The 20,115-nt window shown below is 42.6% G+C and overlaps 1 protein-coding gene across 1 annotated transcript; it reads right to left on the bottom strand.

The window, feature by feature from the left end:
* Positions 1-316: 316 nt before the first annotated feature.
* Positions 317-19,134, bottom strand: kdm5c (lysine demethylase 5C). Its single transcript, XM_074680837.1, has 29 exons — positions 18,763-19,134; positions 17,167-17,314; positions 16,701-16,778; positions 16,481-16,603; positions 16,223-16,393; positions 15,945-16,079; positions 14,286-14,342; positions 11,192-11,315; positions 10,742-11,019; positions 10,352-10,510; positions 9,838-9,957; positions 9,570-9,728; positions 8,569-8,750; positions 8,256-8,418; positions 8,040-8,159; positions 7,360-7,554; positions 7,047-7,228; positions 6,834-6,958; positions 6,603-6,750; positions 6,437-6,527; positions 5,975-6,357; positions 5,737-5,875; positions 5,474-5,653; positions 5,195-5,323; positions 4,326-5,081; positions 4,183-4,225; positions 3,883-4,082; positions 1,466-1,660; positions 317-1,330 (listed from the first exon to the last, which is right to left on the bottom strand). The coding sequence occupies exons 2-29, from the start codon at positions 17,308-17,310 to the stop codon at positions 1,313-1,315; spliced, it is 4,797 nt and encodes a 1,598-aa protein (XP_074536938.1). The 5' UTR covers positions 17,311-17,314; positions 18,763-19,134; the 3' UTR covers positions 317-1,312.
* Positions 19,135-20,115: the final 981 nt, after the last annotated feature.

Here is a 20,115-nt window from a genome sequence, read left to right as displayed (position 1 = left end):
GTTAGGATTGGGGATCACAGTAGACACACTCAGCAAACTGTTTTGACATTGTTGGTGTTCATTTTGTGATTCTGTTTTTTGCCATGTAAAACAATCAACTGTTTTTTAAGTGTTGTGTTACTTGTAGCTTGATAGGAGGCTTATATTTGCCTTTACATGACCAGAAACGTGGTGAGAAAATTACTGGTCAGGATTTTAAAGTTTTGGAAAATAATGAGGCAGCATTTCCTAAACAATTCTAAACCTTTATTTTCTAACAAGAGTGAAAAGAAACAAAGGCAACATTAAAATGAAAAGTTTATACACAAACTCACGACAACTGTGTGTCTGCAATATCAACAATAATAATAATAATAATATAATTTGAACCCAGGAACAAAATAAATCGTGACAAAGTGAGTTACAGTGAAGTTACCTTAATTTTCAAAGAGAGAGAAAGAGGGAGCAGAAAAAGAGGTCAGATGGTGAGGAATAAAATATAGGAGTCAGAAGGATGGGTGTTTAAAAAAAAAAACAAAAAAACAAAAAACAAAGGAAAAAAGGCATCGAGGGGGAGAGATGGGAGGAGAAAGACGAAGCTTAGAGGTACAGATATCCATTTTGGGAAAGTAGCACCAAAAACATGAATGCCTGTTTTTAACACTTCCCAAAATTTTCTCAGTTTATTCAAAACGCAAGTCCCCTCCAAACAGCATCAAACACAGGATTCAGTACAACTAAAAAATAAAAATACAAGTGTAACAATGGTGCTGTTGTCCAAGATCGGCTGCCGAAAAAAACCTCTTGCTGTACCTCAGCTCCAGGGTTTGTTCCCAAACAGAACTAAACCTTAGCTTATCCAACTTCAATGACGGGAGCTCAAGTGAAATGAAACTGCATCAGCCCGTGCTCAGACGGACTTCAGCTCAACTAGCATTTAATACAGTTGGGATAACATTAGCATACTGACTGACCTCAGAAACAACTCTAGACCAAAAACACTCCTACTGCGGTGAGTCCCACATCGGTCCAACACAGTCTGAACTGAAGATGTTGAGGGGAAATGTTCCAGGAGAAGTGGAGAGAATCGTTGGGGAAGATGGAACGAAAAGTCTTTGATGGGTGGCTTATGGCAGAGTTTGGGATGAGACGGTGGAGTGTAGAAGCAGAGTCGTCACTCTGTTAGTGCTGTGAGTGTAAATGAGGAATGAGGAGAGGTGGAGGGCAGGGTGAAGAAGGGGATGTCCTGCATCTTTCTATAACTTGACACTGTTTTCTGGCACAGAACCATCTGTCCCTTCAAGTTCTCTGACAACTCTGGCTCCAGCGTTGACTACATCACAAAGTCTGTCTGAGGAGGAAAACAGAGATGAATTGTTCAGATCTTTCTCTCAAAAAATGATGTTGATGCTTTTATACTCTGAAATAAATCAGAAATAAATTAAAGGTTTGTGAGAGACAACAGCAGATTTAAAGGAGCTGTTACCTCTGTATGAGTCTGCACAGGTAAGTGAGGAAAGGGGCTCCGGCTGAGGGGACAGGTTTTCTTTGACTCTGAGGCATCCAGCGACCTTCCCCCTGCCCCTTCCCCAACCTCACCCCCAGCTCTGTGGCCCTTCCTCTTCCTTTTGGAGTCCTTGGGTCGTCCGCGGCCTGATCGCCTCTGCTCTTCAAGCTCAATCTGGCAAAGAGAGGACAGAGACATGAGTGTTAGAGATTTGGCAGTTTGGGTGAACAAGACCAAAATGTAACGGGGTACTCGGCACGGGAACCTTTTGACTGGCTTCGTATCATGGGGCTGTTTACGTGAAAGTTGGTGCAAAAGAAAACTTAAGCCACTGTTTTGTTTCAGCTGTCCGGGAATCATGGTATGTTAATAATGCAAACTTCAGGAAAGCCAAGTGTAGAGTAGAATTTTTAAAAAATGCTAACCGTTTGCCTCTCACTAGACTAGTCTGTGACCCTCCAAAAGAGGTGACACCTTAGTTTTTTTTCCAATTGCATGTTACATCCCAGTCTTAAAGTGATATACCGGGATGGGACAAGTTGGGTTCTATCACAAGGTTTAGGGCAGAAATTACCCCTACAGCAGTGTTTTTGTGCAGCAGAAGCCCAGGACGCTCGCACCAAACACCCCCTCCCTGCTCCTCAGACGGTTTCCTCTGCATTCAGACGGGGCCAATTTTTACTTGACCAAAAACACAAATAAACGGACTCCCACCGAAAAAATCTGATATCGGTCTGCATTCACGCTTTATTTAGAGAATTTTCAGCGCGTTACTTTCACACAAAAACACCACTAAATAAGGCTCTAGTGTCTCTTCGTCCTGGCAGACTACCTGCGTTTGTTTATATCTGGCACGCTGCGCGCGCGGACTGATACACTGAGCGTTGAGCGCCTGGTAGCCAGCTGTGGCTCTGCAGCGGAGGTAGCACCGTTTTACGACACGAGGAGAACTAGAGCCTTATTTAGCAGTGTTTTTGTGTGAAAGTAACGTGCTGAAAATTCTCTAAATAAAGCGTGAATGCAGAGCGATATCAGATTTTTTCGGTGGGAGTCCGTTTATTTGTGTTTTTGGTCAAGTAAAAATTGGCCCCGTCTGAGTGCAGAGGAAACCGTCTGAGGAGCAGGGAGGGGGTGTTTGGTGCGAGCGCCCTGGGCTTCTGCTGCACAAAATCACTGCTGTAGGGGTGATTTCTGCCCTAAACCTTGTGATAGAACCCAACTTGTCCCATCCCGGAGTATCACTTTAAAGAGGACAACAAACCAATAGACAACAGACACAAGGTTTTTTCAGTATAAAGTTAGACCTCCATCGACTGATCTGACATACATGTGACAGTGTTTTGGCAGATCCACTTTGATTGTTTTCACTACATTCTCACATGAATACATTTTAAAGGCTCTGTGAGGACAATCCCTTTTATGTTGAGCGCAGTGAGACTTGGAAGTGTTTTAGAGGGAGAAAGTCTCAGTTTCCCATGAGCACCATCAAAAAAATAAAAAAAATGTAAAACAACTAATTTTAGTGCTGATAATTTCATTTTAAAGTGTGGATTATGAAAAGGCAAATATATTTCACTGAGACTATTCTAAGATCACTTAGAACAGGGGTCTCAAACTGGCAGCCCACAGGATCTCATACAGCCTGCTACTTGATATCATTTAATAGTGAAATCTGTCTCACCGCCTGCAATGTCAAGCAGTGTTTCAGAAAAATTGTTATTTCTGAAGAATTAATGCAAAGCACAAAGGAGATGACACAAGGAGCTGCACGGCTGAGGAAAGACAGCTGACCTTTACAGACGGATGTTTTTGACGTGCTGATCTCATCTGAACTAAGCCACAGTAAGAGCTAAAGGTCAGTTTGACTTTTCTCATTAAAGAAATGTATCTTTTCAAGACAGCATGCACGTATACTAAAAAATCATCTTAGATTCAAGTCATCAAGATTTTCATGTTTTTTTTTCCTTTGTAGTTTGATCATAAGCTTCACATTCAGGGTAAACCAAATAACTGGAGGTAAAAAGTCGGTGTAAACAAAGCAGCTTTCAAACCGTACAGAAAATGATGCTTTCCTTGCCAGCATTTTTTGTTACAGCTCATCACTTTTGTTTTGCCTTTAGGACACACAAACACACACACACACTGTGTAATTTGGTTGTACTTGTTTACCAGGCAGCTCCACAGGGAACTTCAGGTTAAGTTGGAAAAATAAACTATTCTATAAAAGCAGCACATTCTCAAAACTCAAGGAAGAAGAATAAGATCTATTCCCATGCTCTTGGTGCAGCTGTCTGTAAGTAGTTTGCACTCCTGTGGATTTTTTTTCTACCACTGCACAGAGCATCTACATTTGATGTATTCACCATACCCTCTTTCATTTGATTTGTTTGGCTGACCTGAATGAGTGTGTGCAAAGTGTCTCTGGAGGGAACAGAAGCAGCCTGCAGGACTCTGTGGATCAGGAGTGTCTGGTCCAGGGAAACCTCCAGCAGATCTCCTTCCAGCTGCAGCTCTTCCAGTCTGACCCTGGTGGCTGGTGAAAGCTCCACTTCCTGGCCTTTTAGCAAAGGCAGCAAGGGCAGCAGAGAGCCGACACCTAACCAGAGAGGATGAGGAAAAGGGTGATCAGAGCTGAAAACTGTGGGAGGTACTATATAACTCAGTGTTAGTGGTTACAGTCAAATAAGCACTCTTACCTGTAACATTTGACTTCTTGCTGATGCCATTTTTACATCCAGCCTGAGAGGAAACAAGCACACATGGAATTAATTTCTGAATCCAGAGTGTGACATTATTCATCACTGAAATGAGAAAGAACAAAAAATGAAAGTGTTTTTACCTGAGTGCCATTGGTTTCCTTGGTCTTTTTCGGTGAATTCTCCTCTGTTAGATCGATGACTCCATTGTCTCCTTCCCCTCCATCAGAGTCTGATAAAACAATCACTGAGCTCCCTTCTGTCCCCTTGTCCAAGTCTTCCTCTTTCTCCATTTCACATTGGAGAGTTTCTTTGAGTTCTTGCAGCCTCTCCAGCGCTTGCTGCAGCTCCGGCGTCTCCAGAGCCTCCTTAGCCCGGCCCTGCCAGTTGATGGCCCTCTCTGTCAGACACTGCAGTGCTTCTCCTTCAGGCAGACGCACTGGCAGCCTCTGCAGGGCCACCAATAAAGCCAGGATAGTCTCCAGGCGCGGACGCCGCGACCGCTGGCACTGTGGACATAAGAAGCGTGAGTCCCAGTCCCACCAGCAGAGCGGGTTCACTGGTGGTCCGGAGGAGGGGAGCAGGGAGGGGAAAGGAACGCAGCCGCCGTGGAACCAGTCCTTACACAGATGGCAGCGCAGCTGAGGGGCACGGGGCTGACCTCCACACACACACACAGCTTGAGGGAGGCTGTTAGATGTGTGGTTACTGTTTCCGTTCTCTTTTACAGAGTTCTCTAAGTGGCTGGATGTGTCCATCTCCATGGTGTCGTCCCACCTCCCGTTCTCCTTGTCCTCGTTGTATGATGCAGCTTTTAGTCCAGATTTACACATGTTGGATTTCTGTAACCTCAGTAGTGCCTCTTTCTCCTGGTGCTCTCCTTCTTTGAACGCCATCACCTTCGAGACAAAAACAAAACAACTTCAGATACAGAACTTTTTCATGCAAGAAAACAAGGAAATCCAGAAAAGAAACAAAGAGATGGAGATCAAAAATCGATAGTTAAACTTACTATAGCTGCAGGGTCCCTCAGATCCTGAGCAGAGAGGCCCAGAGTGTTGGTGTCAGAATCATCCAAAGGATCCTCTAAGGTTTCAGACTCATCCTGCCTCCCTCTCCTTTTTGCACACGGACATAAAACCTGCAGAGAAACAGACGCAGCTTAAAGCTTCTGATGGATGTGCTCTAAAGCAAAGTGATGTGCTGACATGAGTGTGTCATTTCCTATAAGGCTGATAAAAAAAATTTCAGATACAAAGATCCAAAATATTTAGTCAAACAAGCTTCCCACCTCGAGCAGACTGTGTGGACTGCTCTTCTTCAGGAACGTCTTAGTGGCCTTGTCCCTCCATGAGTGAGCGCTGGCTACCTGCAGCTCCAGCTGTCTCAGTTCTTGCATGAAGACCGGCAGATCCCGTCCAATAGCCACAAGACCCTCAAGGTCATCCAGACATGGGTAATGCTCCCCATTCTACAAAAAGAAAAATGTTTTTTTAAGAATCTCCAACTGTTTCTATTTAAGTTAAAGTGATGCCACATGATTTATTTTGTTACCTGAATCTCCTCCAGGTCTGTCACCCAGGCCCGCGCTCGAGTTAGACAGTCCTGTAAAGCCAGAATGTTGGGCAGCTTGACTGGAATGAGCTGAGCCTCGTTTACTATGGCCTCCAGGGTGGAGAGAGGGTGCTTTTGCCTTGGAGGAGAGAACAAAATGTTGTTTGAAACAGGATGAACTGCTTGTGAGAAAAGAACAGCCCCTGCAGCAGGTAAGGTAAGGAGAATATCGTCACACCTTTGCTCCAGGCAGATCTGTGCTTTCTCCTCCCACCGCTCAGCGATTGTGAGCAGCTCCTGCAGCTCCGCCATGGCCGTCTCCACAGACACACTCTGAGGCAAATTACAGCCGGCTTCCATCAATGTCCTCAGCACCTCTAGTGTCACTTCCTGCCTCTCTCCTCCTTCAGTGCCTAGCGTGCGCCTCACCTCCTCCAACCAAAGGCCTTGCTCCTTCAGGCCCTGGAGGAGATCACACTCTGGGACCAAAACAGGCAGCTGGGCTCCCCGCTCTAACAATGACTGAAGCGGCTCAGGGGGGGGAGACTCCCTCCTCCAGTCTCTGTCGTTGACCAGTGCTTGAGCCTGACTCTGAAACTCCTCCACAGTTTGCAGAACCGCCTTGAAGAAATCAGATTGGACATGGGTCAATTAAAGGGACAAAGTCAATCTTAAAGTTAGTTTGGCTGCAACATCTCACCTGCACTCCCTCCAACCTGTCGATCACACAGGGCAGGTTTTGCATCTTCTCAACCAACAGTTTCAGCTCAGCCAGTGTCATCTTCGTTTCACTGAAGGACAGACAGATGTGAGTGTGTGCAGCAGAGCAGTTGGTGTTTTAAGGCTCAGTTTCTGTTCCATCATACCTGGACTTTGAGTCACTGAGGAGTTCAGAACTTGTCTGCTGACATCGTTCAATGTCTTTAAGGACAGTGTTGAGTTTCCGCAGAAGTTCGTTGTCAGGAAACTTTTTATCTGCTGCTTCCTTCTTCAGCAACTCCAGGTCATCTATTCCTGTAATTCAATAATCAGTTAATCCGTGGAATTTTAAGCTCATTATCCATTGTTTAGGGAGTTTTGTTTGGTCAATATCTAACCTATTTTATTTCCTTCTTCCTGCTCAAGTGCCTCTTTTACTCGATTAGCCCAGGAGTCAAAGGACTCTGACCGGACCTTTAATCGATGTAGCATGGCTAACAGCTCATCCAGGGTGTATCTGTACCTGTAGTGAACACAGACCAAAGGAAAACTTAATACAGAAACCAGCAAAGATCGTACTACAGTGGAACTAAAGCTGTAATGCTACAAACCTGAGGTAGAGTTTTTCAGTGGGGCAGTTGCACAGATCCTGAGTGTGATAGAGACACACCAGTCGCTCGGGACAGTTTGAGCAGGCCAGAGCGGAGAGGAAGCATGTCGTCTTACATTTATCGCACTGTCGCTCATCATCAGGGAGCAGCTCGAAGGCTTCACGCTCCGCTTCAGTAATGCCCTACGGGAGAGAAAGGCACAAGTCATAAAACAAGCCAAACAAAAAAGAAACATGGTGGAAAATAGCGCTTACTGTGGTATTTTGTAAATATGAAAACATCTGAATCTGTACAATCAGTATCTGATCCTCACCCTCTCCATTAAACCCTTCCGTAGCTTCCTCTCCTCCTGAACAATGGTGAACATTTCTCGGTGTGTAGCTGCAGCCAGGTTGAGGTCCAGTTTCTCCGGGCTGGTGGCCATTTTACAGGTAAGTTCCTCATGAGAGAACACACAATACCTCCTGAGACGTCTGTAGTGCTCGATGCAGGAACGTCCAATAGGCAGCTGAGAGAGACGGAGAGCAAAGAGAAGAGAGAGAAGTGTTACTATTTACTGTAAACAATCAGAATTTTAACAAAATGCTAGAAAAAAATGGACTTGTTGCATTTGACTAGCTAAAACTGGACGTTTGAAATACAGGTGAGCAAGTTAATCCAACTGAAATCACACTCAGACAAATTTCTCTTCATCTTTCCCTGCTCAACATTTATCCAGTTTGCTTCTTGTACATTTTTTTTTATTTTGGTGTATGATAAAGAAGCCAAACATGAAGCTGGTGTATCAATGACAAGCTGAAAGGGGGCATGAAGGTGTCCATCATCGTAGAGGAGGACATATTTCTGTTGATAAATAGTTTTCTCATATGGTGCATGCATACAAGGACAATAATCCAATGAAATCGACAGATCTTAACATAAACCTTACTTTAGATCAGATTTAGATAACACCTCTTAATCCAAGCTTGTGGTTCGAAGTGTAAACAGACGTACCCAGTCTGCAGTGCAGAAGTTAACAGCCTCAGCGAAGTTATATCCCTGATTGAAGCCGCTGTGGTACGCTCTGGGGAAGGTGATGACAAACTCACCAGCACACTGATTTGTTCGTACAACCTGCAAATCAGAAACAGAAGAAATCAGTCAAAGAAATCTCTCCAACAAAAGTATAACTCAGCCACGTGTGTTTGTGTGTGTCTTTATAAGACTGACCGGTACACCGTGAGCCATGAGAATATTGGGGTTCATGATAGTGACCAGCTGGTGCAGCAGGTCAGGCTGACACTCAAACAGCTCAGGTGTCAGCTTCTTCATCACCTCCTCAAGGTGCTCTGCTGCCACAGAGGGAACCCCGTACCAAGTCTTCGGTTCTCCCCTGGTGAAGAGAACAGAGGAGAGGTTTGAGGTGTAGTCTTACACAGGACATCATTACTATCTGTGTTAGAAAAGCTGCTATTGTTTCAATCCCACGACTGCATAACAGCAACATTAACCCACACCAGAGAGCAGAAGATTCATTCTGTACCAGTGGAGGTAGTTAATGGAGTAGCTCCAGTGATCCTCGATGTGCCAGCAGAAAGCCGAGAACACCATCCCAACATAAAGCCAGGGCACCTTCATGCCAGAGATGTCTCCGTTAATGTGACAGAGGAGGGACTGCTCCAGCACCGGCATCACGTTCAAGTTCCAGCCACTACGGGCGTATTCCTGACAACAAAGAAAACAACAGAGACAATAAAGAATTGACTGCGGCTTTAAAAAAGTTTAGAAAGTAACAGATTATGAATACAATCTGAACTTTGGGGACTTAACTTATTTTATTAGGGTGTGTTTGTAGGTTGGAGGCTTTATTAAAGACACCTTAACATTCAGATTTGTAAAGAAACCTGGTTGAGCTGTGATCCCCAAAATATATTTTAAAGATAAAAACAGATGTAAGCTGTCTCAAAAATTTTACTTCAGGTTTCAAGTGTTCTCTGAAATACTTTGTGTTGTTTTGAATGGTCTCTGTTAAATACTTTCTGCCTCAAATTTAAAATTGTCTCTAATATGTTCATGTAATGCCATTGTTAATTTGTTAAATTCGTATTATATCTTATTTTCACAGTTAGCTTGGTGTATTGTATTTTGCACTGTATTTCACTGCTCTTCACGAGATCAGTAAAGTCTTATCTTCATTTTTGTGAAGATAAAGTTGTTTTTTTTCAGCACTGATGAAAAATGATTTCCAAGTTCTCATTTACATCAGACACCTGATTGTCTCTATGTATTTAGATGATTTATTTATTCTGTTTGTGCTCCATCTTGCTTTTAAGTTATTCCTAAGAGACAGAGACAGTTTTGTGAAATGGATACAAAAATTATAAATGCCAAATTGTCCCTCTGTAGACAAGACAGCGGTTTTAGAATCTTTGTTTGGTGGTGATCAACTTTGCTTGAGTAGTTTCCAGCAATACGCTGACATTTCAACTCTAACCTTGACTATTCAAGCAAACACTGGTTACAGTGAGACAACAATGCACATACCTCCTCTTCCGTCGTCAGCTTCCTCTTGCCATTGTTCATCGGGAAACCGCTGCCAAACTCTTTGGAGTGTATATCAGCCCCGTACTCCACAGTCACGTCTTCCTCGATGCTGCTCACCAACCTCCAGAACTCTCTCTCCACGAGCTCAGTGGGGACCATCTACACAACGACACACAGGCCAGAGATTAATCTCTCACACTGTCACCAGTCAGGGCAGTGTTGTGGCTCATAATGAAAAGGTGACATCCTGCTGTGTGCGAGTGCTTACATGGACGGGCATGTTGAAGTAATCTGCTTTGAAGGCATCCGCCATTTCCCCGAAACTCTGCAGGCTGTACTCTCGTGTGGCCTGTTCAAAGCCAAACGCTTCAGAGGGTTTCTTACACTCCTAAAATAATCAAAGAGTTAGAAAATTACAACAAAGATTAGTCCTGAGTCATGAGAGTTAGAGAAAACCTAAAAGATGAAATAAAAAACAGAGAACAGAGGAAGCTTCCAGCTCCACTAAGAAGTTGTGCCCAGTAAACCTCCTTGGGTAATTTTTGCTTTTTCTAAAGTCATCTTTAAATACACTCAGCTGTCTTTGTGATTTTATAAGGTGGCAATAAATTATTCAGTAAGATGTGAAAAACTCATTTCTTTAAGCTCCAAAAGCCATATAACCTCAGCACACATTTTACAGTTTTTTGAGATAAGCTCAATTCTATGGGTACAGTGTAGCAAAATCTGAAGATTATCTTTACGATTTGCGACTTCAAGTGGTTGAAAACTGTTAACCTCACCTCTGCCACACACTTCGGGCATCGCCAGTTTCCCTTGGGAGGATCAGTGAGAGGGGGCAGCAGACAGTACGTGTGATAGTTATCGTCACAGCCGTCACATGGCAGAAGTTTCTCATCGTCCTCTCCCCGGCCGCACATTCGACACACAAAGGAATCCACCTATGCAAACAAATGAAGTGAACATTTTCTCTGAGGCTTTGAGACTGATGTGTGCGGTTATTTTAAAGAGGGCAGAGAGCAGTAAACATGGCGTCACTATAAAGCATTAAAATGGTGAAAGATCAAACTGGAGCAGCAATCAGTCCTGACTCATGCTTTTCGAGTAATGTCACTTTTCGATGTGCTTAGCCGTTTCAACAGCTAGCTGGGTGCATCCTCTGGATAACTTACACACTGTGGGTTATTGATGTTGCGTCGAAGCCTCATAGTCATTTTGGTGAAAGGTCCCCCTTTCTCTTCATCCTCGTCTTTCTCTTTCCTATTCTCTTCGTCTGGTTCTTCTTTCTTCACTTCTGTCTTCACCGTGAGGCTCGGGGGAGGTGGCTCTGGGCTTGATGTGATGACTTCACTCTTCTTCTCTGGTGTCTCTGGAGGCTCCACTTTGACTGACACATCAGGAGGAGCAGGAGATGTGTTTTCTTTGATGGTAACAGTTTGAGGCAGCTCATCTGAAAGAACAAGGAGAAGGAAAATCAAGAAAGTGCAAGGATCCAAGTTGGCCAGATGGTTGTTTCTAAATAAAAAACAAGCTCTTCTGTGCCTGTAACTTAAGCCAACACATAATGAACACATTTTGCTCTGTTGAGCTATTGCTTTACTCTCTGTTGTCAGGAGACTCACCTTTCTTCCTGAGGCCTTTGTCCCTCGCCACCAGCCCAAGTCCCATCATCTTTGGCCCTGCGCCGTAGATCTGCAGCTTCTTCAGCTCTGGATTCTTCTCTATGTCCTCCTCTGTTGGTTCAGGCTGAGGATGAAAGTAGATTTCAGTCACAAAGGCATAAACAAACAGCAGCTACTCTCCAAAGCACACAGATCAAAGCGTGAAAGTCGGCCAAATGCAGAACAAACAGTCGAAAAGAGATGTGAGTGCGGAGCAGTGCATCACAAGAAGGGATTATACTCCGAGGGGAAGGAAAGTTTGCCTACGTCAAAGTATGAAGGTTAAGACCCACCACCAGAACACACAATCACCAGCAGTTGCAACCATACAACTAAGACAGGATACGAATTAGAGTTTATGAAGTGTTATTCTAGTTTCATCAAACTCTTGTTGTTCATGGTCTGTTATTTGAAAAGGAAAGACAGGAAAAAGGAAAACACGCTGTCATGTGTCGTAAACCACAAGGATTTTAGAGATTTAGTTTAGTTGAAGGGCAGCATAAAGACAAATACACAACTTGCTGTGAACAAATATGAGATTTTCACCATTCATCTTGGATCTGTCAGCTCGTTTAGGCAAGTTTTAACCAGCGAGAAAAGCCTGAGAAGTGTGTGTCATCTTGTCTATTCATCACCAGTGTTACTGCTTTTGGTCTCACTCACGTCCACTAAACTTCCTTTTTGTGCTCTTTCAGCTCCCTGACTCCCTTCCTGCTCTCTTAGCAAACTGAAAAGGCTAATCTTAAAAACACAGTACTTCTGATCCTCAACTACTGCGCCTATTATCATCAAGTCATGCATATTTTACGAGTAACCTTTCCAAATAACATTCTTGATTCAGACATTTATGCACAGCAAGTGTCCAAATGTCATCTTTGAACACTTGCACAATAATTCCTTCATTGACTATAAAATGTTTGGATTTTTTTTGTCTGTTTCAATCACACGCATAAGGTAATCACATCCAAAGTGGCTGTAATGTTTCATTCAAACAGCAAAAAGACTCTTGAGTGTGCTTCTTTCTTCTTCTCACTTAGTCATGCACTGAATTTGCCCCAAATTTGAACTTCATCTACTGCCTGTGACCACTTCTGTGGTCCTGACCTCTTCCACACTTATCAAAGATTGTCATCAGACTCAGCGTGGAGTGTGGCAGTGTTCTACTTTTTACTAGAGGAATATTCTTAACCTTTTACATTTAACTGCGATGCAGCCTTGTAGTGTGTGACATTTGGATAAAAACTAACAAACCTGCTTCATCATCTTAGACTTCCAACTAGGGCTGAACAATTCATCATTTTCAGCTCGAAATCCCAATTTTGAGATCGCCAAAGCAGCAATTTTTTGCAGTGCTCCTGACTGACTCAGGATCTGTTGTGTCAAGTATTATACACATTCTGTTTTACAAATTTGTAGACAATCTATATGTTAAAAGTGCTGGTAAGCAGGTCGACAACACAAAGCCTCTGTTTAGGAGTAGATGTTGATGAAAACAGATTATTTATCATCACTATTGATGATTAAAAAATTGTGAATTGCAATATCTGCCAGAAAAATTAGATCTTTTCCCAAAATCGTTCAGCCCTACATGTGAATATCCCAAAGCTTGATTTGAAGAAAATCGTGAATTGAATTGAAATCACAATATCTGCCAGGAAAATCGCAATTCAGTCTTTTCTTAAAATCGTTCAGCCCTACTTCCAACCCTGCACTGCATGTTTTGCAGAGATTGTGTTTCACCCTGTCAGATTAATTGTTTCAAGTTTGGCTCCACTGATCCTGTCAGCCATATGATTGCAAACAGTCAACATAAGTGATGAAACACATGAGATCTTCTTGTCACTCTGTCATCAGTCAGGACGTTAAAAAGACTCATCAAGGCAGCATTAGTTCAGGCTCTAACTCTGGAACTCTTTAAACATCCATTTCAGGTACTTACACCCAGGCCATCTGCTCCTAATCCTAATTTAGCTAAAGAGCCTTAGATAAAAACTTAATTATGCCAACGCCTTCTCTAATCGAATGAATGCAGCCTGTGTTCATGTTGTGACAACATTTCAAGAACCAGTTAGAGTAATATAATTCTGAATGCTCCACTGCAATCACAGAGATGATCCAGACTTCTAAATGGAAACCAAAGAAAGAAACATGTTGGGTTCTGACTTGGCTGCATAAAGGTGTAATCCTTTCGGCTGTGCTTTGTTCACTGAAGGGCCATGATTCTCCTACATTCATTTTCCTGACACACTTGATCTGCTGACCAGAGCACGACAACAGTGGGCAAAGTACTGAGAGCAGCAGATAACAAGTCATATCAAAAGGGTTTGACAATTAAACAAAAATGACAAAATAAGTGTCCAATAATGCACTATGGATCATCTGACTCAGGGCTCTGGAAGTCAAATCCAAGAGTTTTTAGATCTTCTGTGTGAGTGCACTCAAAAGAAAAAAATCTCAAAGCCATATTTAGCCGCAGATTTGAGCAGAGAGCAAGGCAAGCCAGCAAAAGTGCATAAGCCCACAAACAGCAAAGAGACGAGCGTTTAGAGCCAAGTACAACCAGAGACAGAGAGCATGGGTGGAAGAGGGAAAGCCAGAGAAGCAGCAACCTGACTGGAGAAGTATGTTTGTTTTCTTAAAGAGCGGACAACAGACGGCACTGTTTAGGACCCGCAGAACCACTTCGAAGACCATAAGTCTTTCTTCCAACACAGAACAGAGAGTTTTAACTAACAGTCCCAGGCGTCACTATGAAGAACAAACAGATCAGCAGCTGAAACAGGCCGCAGAATCAGTCCGTAGACTCTGCCTGGTCTAGACCTTAAAGATGGGCATTAAGAGTGTCATGTCTTTAACAGTCATAAGACTACCATCACCCCTACACTGTTCAAATCACAGCGCATGAGTGCATGCTAATGAAATATTTTAGTGGTTAGTTCAGACAAAAAGAAATTCATCTAGACAACATCAGCAGGGGTGAGGTGGTCTAGGAAAAGAGGCAGGAAATGAGCAGGGGGAGGGCAGAAGGTGAGCTCATATGCTCACGAGGCAGTACCGCAGAGATGAGTTGAGAGCCAGTGGTGAGAGGATGGGGGGCCAGATCCTCTGGACCCTGCAAGGGGAGACAATAACAGTAACAATAAACTAAGACAAGAGGAAATAAGGAGATGAGAGAGAAAGGGAAGGAGCCGGGAGAGAAACAGAGCCAGAAGCTGTAGGAGAAACATTACCGGGGAACATCATGAGGTCACAACTGATGCTGGCGCTGGAACAGTGTGAAGGAAACTTTGGGACATTGATACACATTTTAACAGACAGCCAAGAGGTTCCCAGGTCCTTATGACCTAAATCCTGTTCAGTAATATAAATTGAACCATTGTACAGATACTTTCTTTCATACTGACAATGCAGTTTCACTGCTGTCATTACTCTGAGCTGAGAATATAACTCCTTGAATTTGTAGGAAGTTCTTAATTTCTTAAATTATTATTAAAGTTTTAGTCATAGTGTGTTGAATATTTTGATTTCACAGAAATTCCTGTAACTCCATTCAAATAATTATTGATCAATGATGTCTTCCTGTTTCTAAATCTGCATCAACCTTGGTCCTGCTCCAAGCAAATATGCAAAAAAAGGTTGTATTCTAGCAATAGTGAAAAAAAATGTTGTGCATGAATGTTTTAATCCAAGCATCAACAGCTTGCATGTACTTAAACTGCATGTTAGTAGCTAATGTAAACAAATATAAATAAAAAGTTGAGTGACAACATGAGGCGTGTAAAACACACAGCTGTGTGTCTACCTGAGAGATGGGAGGAAGTAGAAAAAAAACACAAAGCTTTGAACGAAATAAGCGCTGAAGCAGGGAGCAAAAACAGCAGAGTGAAGCAGCAGCAGCAGCAGCAGCAGGATGGAGAGTTAGCAAGCTGGAATGTGTTCTGAGTGCACTGTTACATCTTTCAGATACTACACTGTAACTGGAGGACGAGGGCACAGGGATAACATGACAGCCATCCAATAAACACTTCTGTATGACTGTTAGTTTGACTTTTTGTTAGCCTGTGACGATGGAAGTTATGTCATTCATTTGACTAAAGAGCTGCCACAAATGATTAAACTACTGAACGGCACTACAGCATCCAAATGATGTTAAATTAGAGTGAAACTAACTTTTTGAGTGCTGTTCAATCCCTGAGGTACATGGCATGTGCATACCTACCTTACACAGAGATCTGAAAGAATCTGCAGTCTTCACCAAGAGAAAATAAACAGACTGCAGCTTGCTGATCATTTAGTGGGATGAAAGTCTATGATAACTAATAGAACAAACACAGTTTGTACTTGGAGTGGCACAGGCTTTAACGTTTGGTGTTCATATTCAGAGAAACTTTCAGTTAACAAATCAAATATCGGTGAAAAAAAACGGTCTATCCGGAAGATAAATCATTTCCAGGTTGACATCAGCTTTAAAGCAGTGCCACTGCTGTATCATGTTCCTCTCTGACAGATCAAACCCACACAGTTTTTCTGGTATTTCAAAGTAACCATGGAAACAGAAATGTTTTTTAAATCTCTGGTTATTCATATCTTGGCTTGATTTTGAGGAGTCAAAGCAAACACAGAAATGCGATCCAGGAAACTACAATCAAGTGACCAAGTGTATTCAGTACGGGGTTAATGGTCACAGAGTTATGCAAATGGTGCAGTCACTCACATCAGGCTGACAGCGGTTCGCTCTGCGGCCGTAACTGCTCATCTTGGAAGGCTGCACAGACTGTCGCAGGGGGATGGAGTGTGGCTTGTACTCTTTATCTACGTCCTCACCATCATAGTGCTTTGGCTTGCATGGCTGGAAATAACATTAAAAGAAACGTGTTAACATAAAACACATCCAAACATCTGATCAGTTCCTTTGAATAATTTTTGAACACATCCTCTTATCTGATCAAACACAGTGATTCTAAAAGGAGAGAGAAGACTGTGGGGAGATACCGGCATGCTGGTACCAGACTGGAACATCTCAAAAGGGTAGACGATCCTCTCGTAGTGTGAGCGCAGCAAAGAGCCGATGTTCTTGCCTGGAGGGTAGCCAAGCCTCTGGGCCACACGAGCCCAGCGCCGCTCCTTACAAACCATTTCGAATCCTCCTTCATCAGTCACGATCTACAACAGGAAAGCATTTTGTCAGGAAGAAAAGACAACATCTAAGACAATGATTTATTTTTCAAGGGAAAAAAATTTAGATACTACCTTTGAGAGGCTGAAAAGATCAAGGATGCGCCGCTCAATGTGTGGGATTTTCAAAGAGGACGCCTGAATCTCCCAAAACCTGGCGATGCGGTCCAAATAATTCAACTTCACTCTGGTCTCCGCCTAAAGTGAGAGGAATAGGGACATCATAAGTTCCTCAAATCTGTCATCTCTCAACACTTTTCAGCTTTACAGAAAAAAAAAAAAAAACATAACTTACCTCCAACTCATTGAGCCTCTGGATACGGGGCGTGAAACGGAAAGTATCCAGCTCCACCGAAAACGGAGGCTGCCAGTCCTGTTTGAGAGCAAAAACATGCTATCAAACTCTATCACCTCCAGGTTAAAAGAACTTGTTGTGGTTTCTGTTTTTATGTTGATGATGACCATTGTTTAATGAACTTTATAATGAAACACTTAACTGATGGGATCAGTAAATGAATGAGATAGAAACTTATGGCTCAAGATTATCACACTTAAAGGTTCTTACACTCTCTTAACATCTGAAGCACTCTTCCATTGCAGTTTATCATATTCTCAAACAATCAGCCTAACTTTTGTTACCAACAGAATGTATTCTGCAACACAACTCTTGCTTCACATACTTTATGCTGCTTATGTAGCACACACCACAGCAAATGTGCAACTTCTCCATCAAAAATCCACATGCATCAGCATATATTTACTTGCGGAGGCCGTATTTTGCAGATTCCAGACTTTTCTGCGATTGGACGTATCTTGGCGATGTAGCCCAGGGGATCCAGGAACTCCTCCCATGACGGCTCAAACACTGGACACTCCGGAGGAGGCACAAACTCTTCACCTTCCATTGCCCTGATGGAGGGAAGTTAGCAAAGCAAAAGACAGTGAATGAGCCACTGCAGAATCAGTCAACACAATATCACAAAGAAAAATCTGCAGATGGAGAAAATGACAAGACATAAACGCATGTATACTTAACAATGTGAATCTTAAACAACTGGTGTGTTCACTGTCTGCCACATTTCAGAAATAACACTGACAGAACTTGTCAACCAAACATTTTCTCTCTTACACGTGCAGTTCAGACCAGAGGAACTGACAGCAAATACTAAAAGATGATGGCATTTGTTTATTCTTTTAAAACTACTACTTCCTGACCAAGCGCAGCTTTTCAATATCATCACCTTTATAGTTTAGCCCAGTTAGTTCCTCTTCAAGTTTCACTGCTTATCATTTAGAGCGTCACTTGACATAAACGCCAATAACAACTGAAATGGGAATTCACAGGATGATGGTTTATTCCCCCACTCAGAGGGGCTCTTGTTTAAAACCCCTCCCCCAACACCAGACACAACAAAACAACTCCTCCTAAGTGAATCAACAAGGAAAAGAGTGCAGAAGTTCACGTCATACTTCCTTATCGGTTAAGTTACAGCACAACATTAAAATGATAACACTAGAAATGAGCATTTCTGTACATACAACACCTTTAAGAACAGCTTTATAAAGTGTACAACTTAAGAGAGTTTTCATAAAGGATTAAATCATTCTTGTACGGAGTATTTCTTGAAGAATACTTTACCAAACTAAACACAATTTGATGCTAGGACTTGTATCCAGTTATCTAGTTCAACATGGGCCTTCAGACAAACAATGGCGTGGAGGCCATGAACCCTGAGGTATAGAAGGCCATGAATGTATCTCTACTCACAAGTGGGCTTATTCAACAAGCTTTCGTAACAGCAGTGATGACAAACACACAACAACCGCATTGTACACATCACGAAATCAAACTAAAATGTTGAAACTGCCGCATAAGTAACACTCTATACTGTATATAACAGTTAGCTGCAACTATTAGCTAGAAGCAACTGGGGATTAAAATAACCTTACCTTCCAGCGAAAGCCAAACCTAACTTCAAAAATGAAAATTAATCTATTTTTCTTGCTTGTTGGTTGGTATAGTGTCATTCATTTATCTTCTACGGGCACTCATAAAGTATATATGGGCTCATTGTTCAGCTATCAGAGGCCGTCTACTGCTAATGTTAGCATTAAGGCCTCCCCTTCATCTCAGCTCGAGCCCATCGCCTTCCACGGTTTCAGGTAACTAGCATTTGTGAGCTAACGTTCACTGAGTAACAGAGAGTAAGTCAGCGTTTTAAAACCAGACGAGCTAACCTACATGCCAGCAGGTAAATGTATGTCACATAAACCTACACACAGCTATATGCAAACAGAACATGCAGTTATATGATTCTCTTTCTACTATAGTGCCTCGTTGCATCCCATAGACTGACCGAAGACACCTCGATGTCCCGGGGTAAGATAGGGCTAGTGGCCGCTCTCCCTCCTCTGTTGTTGTGATGACTGGTGGTGGTTAGCTAACGTTGGCCAGCTGTGTTCGGTCCAGTTGGCTAGCTACCGTTGACCCGTTTTTCAGGCTCAGGTCTCCATACACTCCGGTTTGTCAAAAACATACGCTCAAATCATAAATGAATGAGGTTCGTTTAATAGCAAACGACAGTCTCAAACTTTATCAATTGTGTCGTTATCAATCATTTTCTCTCCGGGCCATCCTATCTTTCTTGACGAGACGCCATCTTAGTTTTTTTCTCACGACCGAAGTACAACCTCAAATCTTCAGAGCACGTCCGTCACGTTTACTCCCTGAAAGTAGTGCCCACGTACGCAAACGAGCTGCCTTTACTGAGGGACCAACTGCATTAAAGGTGCGGCGTTTAGAGCTATCGCGCATTTGAATGAACTCACTTTAACAATTAAATCATTTAACAATTACCTCATTTCCTTTTTACAGCAAACGGTACAAAACCATGAAGAGCTGACTCAACAAGCAGTGTTAGCTTATTTCTGTGTGGACACAGTGTAAAGTTTTCTCATTATAAGGGATGAAGTTTTCTCATTAACTCATGATAAGAAGGCCCATTGTATCTTGAAAATCGGCTTTTATAGGCGATAAAGTGAACAAAATAATAGAATGGTTCTGTAGTAGGCTAGGCCAGACCACAGGATACCATACTTAGCCCTTACATACTTTTGGGGTGAAATTTGACCTATTTTGACATTTTATGGCATCGAATTGAAAGTGAAATTGGTTCCTTTACGCTGAAATATGAATTTCCCTAAAAAAGACCCAAAATACACAAAAATTAGAATATTTTAACTTTTTATGCGCTAAAGCAACATTATTTACAAGGAGTTTAGATCTACCACTGTGGGTCAAATCAAGGGAGGTACTTATAGGTTAGATTTAAATTGTGAAACAGTACAGGCCACATATGTGTATTTTTAATGGGAGAATGGTGACAGAGGTCATGCTGGACCTCAACTTTGTTATGGAACTGTCTGTGTTCCCACATTTGCCCAGATTCCTGCACAGACACTCACTTGCGCTGGGGGGGATCTGACATAGTAAAACACTGATCATATATGGTGCACAATAGGGCCTTGTAGTATAGAGCTGAACTATTTGGAGTCTTCTTAACTTCCAAACATTTATGGAAAATAGAAAACCTCAAAGATAGGCAGAACAGTGCCTGAACTGTGGCCTCACTGTGACAAGGTTGTTGGTTCACAGCTGGCACTGGTTGATAAGATTGGGGCACATGATGGTTGTGTGGGTCAAGTCCAGA

The sequence above is a fragment of the Halichoeres trimaculatus genome, unplaced genomic scaffold, assembly GCF_033239565.1.
Source record: "Halichoeres trimaculatus isolate MK-OKI-2021-1 unplaced genomic scaffold, fHalTri1.1 fHalTri1_scaffold_11, whole genome shotgun sequence".
In the NCBI taxonomy this organism is placed as follows: domain Eukaryota; kingdom Metazoa; phylum Chordata; class Actinopteri; order Labriformes; family Labridae; genus Halichoeres; species Halichoeres trimaculatus.
This window is presented reverse-complemented; position numbering and strand designations above follow the sequence as displayed.

Excerpts from the sequence above, each read along its gene's own strand:
- kdm5c (XM_074680837.1), bottom strand. The coding sequence starts at position 17,310 with ATGGAAGGTGAAGAGTTTGTGCCTCCTCCGGAGTGTCCAGTGTTTGAG. Across the intron at positions 8,751-9,569 it reads AGCTGACGACGGAAGAGGAG|GAATACGCCCGTAGTGGCTG; the intron begins GTATGTGCATTG and ends CTTTGTTGTCAG. Across the intron at positions 1,661-3,882 it reads CTTTGCACACACTCATTCAG|ATTGAGCTTGAAGAGCAGAG; the intron begins GTCAGCCAAACA and ends TCTCTTTGCCAG.